This window comes from Triticum aestivum, chromosome 4B (genome assembly GCF_018294505.1).
Source record: "Triticum aestivum cultivar Chinese Spring chromosome 4B, IWGSC CS RefSeq v2.1, whole genome shotgun sequence".
Taxonomy (NCBI): domain Eukaryota; kingdom Viridiplantae; phylum Streptophyta; class Magnoliopsida; order Poales; family Poaceae; genus Triticum; species Triticum aestivum.
In genome coordinates, this window is record NC_057804.1 from 656,968,244 (window position 1) to 656,976,441 (window position 8,198).

Here is an 8,198-nt window from a genome sequence, read left to right on the forward strand (position 1 = left end):
TGCTGAGACGGGGATGCAGCAAGGCGGTGGCGAGCTGCTGCAACCCAGCAGGCGCAAGGCCATGGCGGATGCACGCGGCGATGACGGAGCACGCAGAAGAGAGAAGCGAGCGTGGTCATGGCAGAGACCGGTCGGGAAGAAAAGGGGATATAGCTCGGCGGAAAGGTTAAGGAAGCGGAGCGTGGGCGGTGGATGGGCTTCACAGGGACACGTGGCGAGCACAAGAGGCGGTTTGCACGAGACAGAAATTAGCCAGCTTAAAATAAATATATTTCCAAAATCTAGATGTGTTTTAGCAAAACTGAAAATATTATGTATTTATTTGAAAGTAAACGAAAAATATATTTAGTTGGAAGTTGTACAAATATTTTTACTCGGAGAGTTTGAATGCTTACGTGAACATTTTAGGTGCAAGTAGTTTTTGCGAAAGCAGCTTATTATTATATTCACCCTCCGTAAACTAATATAAAAGTGCTTAGATTACTAATGTAGTTATTATCTAAACGTTCTTATACTAGTTTGCAGAGAGGGAGTATAAACGAAGGAATCAAGATTCTAAAAGAATCTAATCCAAGTTGCTACAAGGGCTTGTGTGTGGGCATTTGCCATCTCGCCCACACGCCCGTCTCATCTCCCACACCAAAGTTGCTACTTGCCATGTGTTTTGCAGTGTACATGGCAACTGCCCTAGTGTGCTTTATAAGCAGGTGGCAACTCTCTCTTTTTTTTTACCCGAACATGTCAGTTGCCATGTATTTTGCAGGATACACGGCAACTGCCCTAGTGTGCTTGTAAGCAGATGGCAACTCTTTTTTTTTATCCGAACATGTTGTTTTACCATGTCTTTTTGTAGCGACACGGTAACTGTCTAGTGTTAGTAGGTGGCAACTCCTAAGATTTTCAAATCATGACAACTGTAGTAAACCAGACCATACATGGCAACTGCCTAGTGTTAGTAGGTGACAAACCCTTAACGTTTTTAAATCATGACAACTATAGTAAACCAGACCATACATGGCAACAGCCGCAGTTGCCCAAAAATGGCATCTGGAACTTTTGAAATGATATGGCAACTGCAGTTGAGCAGCCATGGCAATTGTAGTTGTCCGACATGGCAATCATAGTTCAGCGACATGGCAACTGCAGTTAAATGAACATGGACGAGGGTCTGGACCATGGCAACTGCGGGCGCGCGGTGACTGTCACGCATGGCGTGCGGGACCACGAGGTACGAGGCCTGACATACGAGGCGTCTGGGTGTTATATATTTCCCCACACGCACGTGTGTGAGAGGGGTCGGGAGGGAAAAAAAGAGGAAATCATACACGCAACACTTATGTTGAGTTACTGATACTACATGATAAAAATGTTGTATACTTCACCTAGCGCTCAACCATGTTGTGTGTGTGCTAACCATGAAGTTCTTCTGTATAGATGTACTAACTTCATGTTCTGTCGCGATATATGCAGGATTATTCTTTGCAATTGAATCTTTGCTTAGTGTGTTGCGCCTCAATTCACGGCTAGCTGTAATTTGCTCTATTTTAGTTTTTCCCCTGGTTGCATATTTGTGTATTTCTTCCTTTTTCATGAACACTTTTTATCTTCTGGGTTGGCTCCATGTTTGCATATTTCTTTTTTTCTTGTGTGATTGTTTTTCAATTGGATCGAATCATTTATTCTTTTGTTAAGTTGATAGGCTTCATGAAGTTTTTTCAGTTTTTTTGTCAGTTTTACTTTATTGGTCATCGGTACATATCGGTCTGTATCTTTTTTTCTTCTTTGTTCCTCGGCATCCATGACTCAAGATTGCCATCCAAATTGCTTGCATCCACGAGAGTTTGTATACTTATATGAATGTCATTGATTAAAAAGCTGATATAATTTTGCATCATAAATAAAGCATATGTAACTACTTATAAATAAATTTAATTACGCTAGGGATAAGCATCAGAATATATGTGTTGTTTTCATACTAAGTACTATCCTGTTTTTTCTTCAAGAAATTTAGAAAGAAGAAAAATGATAACACAAACAGATGTAAATCCAACTTGTAGAAGAAAAAAAGTAGAACCAAACCCGGCAACTGTGTGCATGTAAAATCGCAGAAGCAAACAAATGCATGCACGTCGAGAAACAAATGGGGATGCTCAGGAGGGACGCGTGCATGCATCTGTTTTACCTTATATATTCAGCTGTAGACGACAACGATTCCATCAACCGTCTCAGGCCGGCGACGCGTATCATTTGGCCGCACGCACCGCTGTCCAACCTTATCTTCTCAGCCCACTAATCATCCCATCTCTCCCCAACGCCTTCTTCTCACTCCCTCTCTGTCCAGCACTCCCCCTCCTCAATGGCCGCCCAAATCTCACGAGTCTCCCGAGTGCCTCCCCTTCTTCCTCCATGCACTCAACGCCTGAGCCACCACCTCTCCCGCGCCCCCGCGGACGCCGCACCACCGGAACTCCTGCGCCTCCCACATCCTCTCCTTTCTTCTTCTTCCTCTTTTCCTCCCAATTCTTTCTTTTTCACTTGGCCACGAGGAGGAGCACGCACGCAGGGAGCCCTGCCGCGCCGCCGCCAACACCCTCTACCTCACCTCCATGCGGGAGGACAACATCGACCGTCCCGGGCCGTCCCTCGCCTCGCTCATGTTGTGGGTTCGTTCTTTACCAGACGTCCCTCGCCTCGCGCTGGCGTTGTGGGTTCGTTCTTTACCCGATCTGAACCTCTGATTTCTTCACTGAATATATGCAGTCAAGCCAATTGCAATTGAGTCAAAGCAGAGGCTGTTTCAAGGGCCTCCCCTGCCAATTTTTTTGTATTCTCATGCTAATCCAATTTCTTTGTGGAAGCATCCCTTTTATTTATTTCCTGGCGCCGGCGATGCGGCCTCCATCCTAATCCTACTTCTCCTCCTCTGTCGCCCTACTTCTCCTCCTCCGCCGTGGTTGCAAAGGGAACGGCAGGATAAAAACGAAACAAAGGATACTGTTTTCTCAGATCCACTTTTAAGAGGGACGGCGGGTTCAATTATCAGAAAACACAAGGGTTTTTCTGCAAAAATGCCAATGACGACGGACGACAGCAACTCAACTTTCTTTATTATTATTATTAATTATTATATTATTATTACTAGTACAAATGCCCGTGCGTTGCACCGGGCGAAAAAGGCACAACCTGCTTCATATGCCATTGTGCATCATTTTTATATTCAATTTGAATAAACAACAATAAAAGGTTAAACATGGAACTTTTTTATTTCTAACAAAAGTTAACGTTTTCATAAAAATTGGAACACTTATTTAAGATTAGTTAATGTTTTTATTAAAGAACATTTTTTGAATTGATGTTTTCTTTAAAGAATGTTTTTTTCATTTGTAAATGGGGAAAACAGTAAAAATGGAACTTTGTTTTGGAAAAAAATAAGCTCTTTTAGAAAGTGTGAACATATTGTTTTGAAACAAAAATTGTGTGAAGATATGAAAACTGTGAAGATTTTTGAACTTGTTTTTAGGGCATTTTTTATAGATGTTTGTTTGTGGAAGAGTTTATTCTTTTTGTTTACTATTTGGACTTGGCCCAAACAAAGCAGTTGATGTAGATAGAAGGAAGCACAACGAAAGTGCCTTTCTGCTCCCGAGCTCATTTGAGCTCGGTGAACAGTAAAATCGAAGAAAAAATCAAAAAATTCCAAAAAAAATCTCAGAGAAACATTGACAAAAGTTCTAAGTGCTTGTAAGAATTCATCATGAAATCACATTCCTGTAAGGCGTGGCAAAAGAAACAAATTCAACCTCCAAAATGCTTTTAAAAGTAGCATTTTCAGAGTACCGATTTTGTTTTTTTTTTTTTGCCACGCCTTCTAGAAATGTGATTTCATGACGAATTTTTGCAAGCACTTAAAACTTTTTTCAATGTTTCTACCAAAAAAATTTGGAATTTTTTGAAATTTTTTCAATTTTTTTTCGATTTTACTGTTCACCCGAGCTCATATGAGCTCGGGTGCAGAAACTCCACGTCCGAAGCACAAACTCATCTTGCTTATCGTCCTCATTCTCAAGTCTCCTTTGTCGAAGTGCTCTATGCCGCTGCACCCTGCATAGTAGGAAACAATGGCGAATTGAACAGAATTCCATTGAAACATAAATAGGTTATGACTTCACCAAAGAAACATTAGGAAGGGAAACATGAATGTTATATATCTTGAGCTGAACCGCTTCATCCATGAATAAACTCCAATATATTATTATTGCTCGTATCTCGCACTTATTACAGAAAGAAAACAAGAAAGTACTATGGTCTCGCAGGTAAAAAATATCAGCAAACATTTCTCTATTGCTAATTACAATGGCTATAAAATTAGTTAATACGGATTAACACTGATAAATAATCTAGAATGTACGGCGCATCGTCCTTTCATTTCCCCTGCTTGATAAAAAAATAAACCAAGCTTATCTTCTTGTTATATATGCCTTGGTGGAGCTCAAAGAGTCATGTCTGTATCAGGAAAGAATAACAACTAATACCACCGCTGAAGCAATACCTTAAGATAGGCACAGTAGCAGCCTGGGCATCTGCAGGAGTTCCTTCTGCTTGGACTTTCTTCCAACTCATGTACCCTTAGTCAGTCATAGGCACTACCTGTGGAATTCTGAATTTGCATCACTCATTTGAATCTACCTTCACCAGTACCTCAAAATCATAAATTTGTGAATTTATCACATATACAGTGCAGAAAACTATCTAATAAAAAACCATATTTGCTGCACCATCATGCCATTGGGTTCTAGTAGTGCAACAGTACTGGTAGTCGCATTAGTAGGCTCAGCGCATGTTTCATTTACGCCGTGTCATTCACTTTGAACGGAATAATTTCTGTGCTGCAAGACGTACTTGTGAATCAATGTATTGCTCACCGTACCCACAATCCACAATAAAAGAAGTTGGGATCAGACACTTACTTTTGGCGTATTATATTCATCTCTAGAGTGGAGACACTGATGTACCATCTCGTAACTAATGACAACCTGAATGCAAGCATACCTACAGCGAAGGCAACTTAATACATTGTGTACTGATAATTATTAGGAATCAGCTGTAGCATTTCTTAGTTAAGAGTGAATATGTCATACCCAGAAAGTTACTGTGCGGATGCATTCCAAAGTCCAGCAGCATCAAAAGCATAAGCATATACATGAAGCACACACAAATGAGCTGGCCCAAGGTTAACAGAGAAAATTACTGGGAAAAGGTACGGACAAAAGGACACACAGGGCAATATAAAGCTTTTAGCAGAAAGACACTACTTGAACAATTGGTGCATGAAAAGATCAATAATATCTCTAGAACAAATATGGAATCTGGTAGCATTCATTCGGTATAATCTGAACATCTGAAATTACAGAAAGTGAAGTATTCTTTCAACATCAATACCAAACATCCATTGTACCACCCAAATCAAATTTGGTAAGCTGCAATCCATCAGTAGCAGGTTGAGCCTCTTTGCATCAAGAAGACATATGACAAAAGGGATATGTGAAAGAAGGACTTGTGCTTGGGACGAAACACGCGTATAACCTTTGATGATTAATCATCAACAAACACATATAAGAGAAAATATGCCATGACAAAAAAAATTGCAGCGATAATCGTGCTTCCAATCTGTTAATGGTAAAGTCAGGTAGTTTTACATTCAAATCTAGACCCTATGAGCCTGAATCAAAAAACATATGTGGTTGTGCATCTGGTCATCCAATGAAGAAGGGACGACAAGGAGAGGGGATAGGATGGGGACAAGATAAAACCTTGAGTAGCTGCAGGTCCTTGGCGTCCTTCACATCTCCGTGAAGAAGCACTTGCCGGCGGTGACCGTGGTGGATGGGGAACTCCCATGGCGTGCTCCATCTGCATCTGCAGTAGAGGATATGAAGAGATGGTGAGGTGTAGGGGTGAAAAATCCCAGCAAAGAAGGAAGGAGGGACGAACCTGGGGCCGCCGGAGACGCGCCGGGGAAGCCCAGCCCGAAACCCTAGCCACGGGGGTTTGGTTGCGAGCGGACGGTAGAGGACGGGAACGGAGAATCTGGACGGAGGGGAGGGAGGCGCGGACCGTGGGGGCCTTGGGGGCGTGCTGCGCGGCGTCGGAGCTCGCCGGAAGCCGGCGGCGCGGGTGGTGTTGGCGGCGAGGAGTTCGTGGGCGAGAGGGAGAGAGGGAGAGGAGTTCGTGTTCTGTTTCTGGCCGTGTTTTTTTCTTTACAAATCACCTCGGATCGCGGGTTGATTACTCCAAACGGTAGGGTGTTTTGTGTAAAAACGAAGCGTTTTCCTGATTAACCACTTAAAATAGGACTGCGGCTTGAATATGAGTAAAAACAGGGAGTTTTGTGCAAAAACGCCAGCGACGTACCACCAGAAGCAATGCGTGGTTTATTAGTAGGTAAAGATAAAGATTATTATATTATTATTAGGTAAAGATAAAGATAAAGATAAAGATTATATGTACACGAGACTCCAATGGCAACTTTGTACTACTAGCCTGCAAAACCGAAATTAAAATATGGAAAGGTCTGTTAGGAGTCTTGGAGCCAAAGTTGGCGCAGAGTAACCAAGTCGGTTAGTCTGTAAAACCGACTTGGACTAGTCCTGTATCGATCGCATCGAAGCAATATAAATACACAACCAGCGCTCCTTTAATTTCAATCGAGTTTTACACGCTCATCTCCCCCATCTGATACAAGACCTGGCAAGGTTTTCTCTCTGGATCGGATGATTCAACCATCTCTATCGGAACAGGTGACCATGTCCGCCGCCGTGCCCGGTCGTCCGTCGCGGTCGGCCTCGAGGATCGTGGCCAGGCCAGCGGACGGGTTCCACCTCCTGCGCATCGACGGCTACTCGCACACCAAGACGGTCCTCCCCGGCCAGAAGCTCTCCTCCCAGCCCTTCTACGTCGGCGGCCACAGCTGGCGCGTCGACTACTACCCCAACGGCCGCGACGAGTCCAGCAACTCCGGCGCCATCTCCGTCTACCTCCAGCTGACCGACCCCACCAGGAGCCCCCAGCAGGCGCGGTACAAGTTCAGCCTGCTGGACCGGGACGGCGTCCCGGCGTACGAGCTCCCGGCCGAGACAGGCTCCTTCACCGGCGTCTTCCCGAACGTCCACGCTCCCTACGGCCCCGCCATCGGCGACGGCGACGGCGAGGAACCAGCTGGGCCAGGACGCGGCCACGACGAGTTCATCTTGAAGGAAGAGCTGGAGAGGCGCCGCGGGGATCTGATCCGCGACGACTGCATCATGATCCGGTGCGACGTCGGCGTCACGCAGGTCGACTTTTCCTGCCTGGCGCAAGACGAGATCGTCGGGGACGACGACGGGGCGCACTACGCGGCATCCCCGGTGTACGGCCCGTATGGCCCTCCTCGCCGGCATCCGCGCCAGCGCCAGCGTCGTCGTGCGGACGACGACGAGTACGTCAAGTGGTGCGTCACCCGAGAACCTGGTGGATCACTGCGCCACCCGGTTGAAGGAGACTATTACGAATAAAAATTACATTACCGTAGTAGTAGAAAATTCACCTTTACTTCCCATGCATCGTTGATCCTCTCATCCTAATAGGCTATTTATTAGGCTTTCTTTGGAGACTTTTCCTTTAAAATTTATTATAGCAAATACCTCGGTGCGTTGCTAGGGAATAAAACAATATCCAAGGTTTATATATCACCGATTAACATCGTCATCTTCGTTCAGTACCGTTATGGCTCTCTGGCCACCCAATCATTTTTTATGTATTTTTCATTTTTCTTGTTGTGTTACCCGATTTAAGCAGCGCCTATTAAATTTATTTTCAAAAGTTTCAGTGCTGCATTTGTGGTGTATTTTGGCCATAAAAATCCTAGTATTATATACTACTGTAGGAGGGAGTTTGCGCGGCTTTTTTATTGCAATTAGAAAGTTCTAGCCCCGGTCATGCTCAAGTCCTTGGTCCGCCACCATGTAGAATCATCCCATGAAAGAAAACTTTCAATGTCGCAAACAATTGATATGAAAGAAAAGATTAATTAGGTGCAGGGATATGAAGAAATGATTAATTGAATGCACTGGAATTGCGCTTTTTTTAGAGTAAACGAGCCCTGCTTTTATAACAACAGTTACAGAGAATAAAACCCCAGCTGCAGAAAAGAAAAGCAAAGA

General features: G+C 44.0%; 1 protein-coding gene across 1 annotated transcript; it reads right to left on the reverse strand.

Moving 5' to 3' along the window:
* Positions 1 to 4,231: 4,231 nt before the first annotated feature.
* LOC123090378 (uncharacterized) lies at positions 4,232 to 6,783 on the reverse strand. Its single transcript, XM_044511705.1, has 7 exons — positions 6,716 to 6,783; positions 5,992 to 6,255; positions 5,811 to 5,916; positions 5,139 to 5,220; positions 4,968 to 5,049; positions 4,550 to 4,886; positions 4,232 to 4,431 (listed from the first exon to the last, which is right to left on the reverse strand). Exons 1-6 carry the CDS (start codon positions 6,781 to 6,783, stop codon positions 4,847 to 4,849), a joined length of 642 nt encoding a protein of 213 aa, XP_044367640.1. The 3' UTR covers positions 4,232 to 4,431; positions 4,550 to 4,846.
* Between the last annotated feature and the right edge of the window lie 1,415 nt (positions 6,784 to 8,198).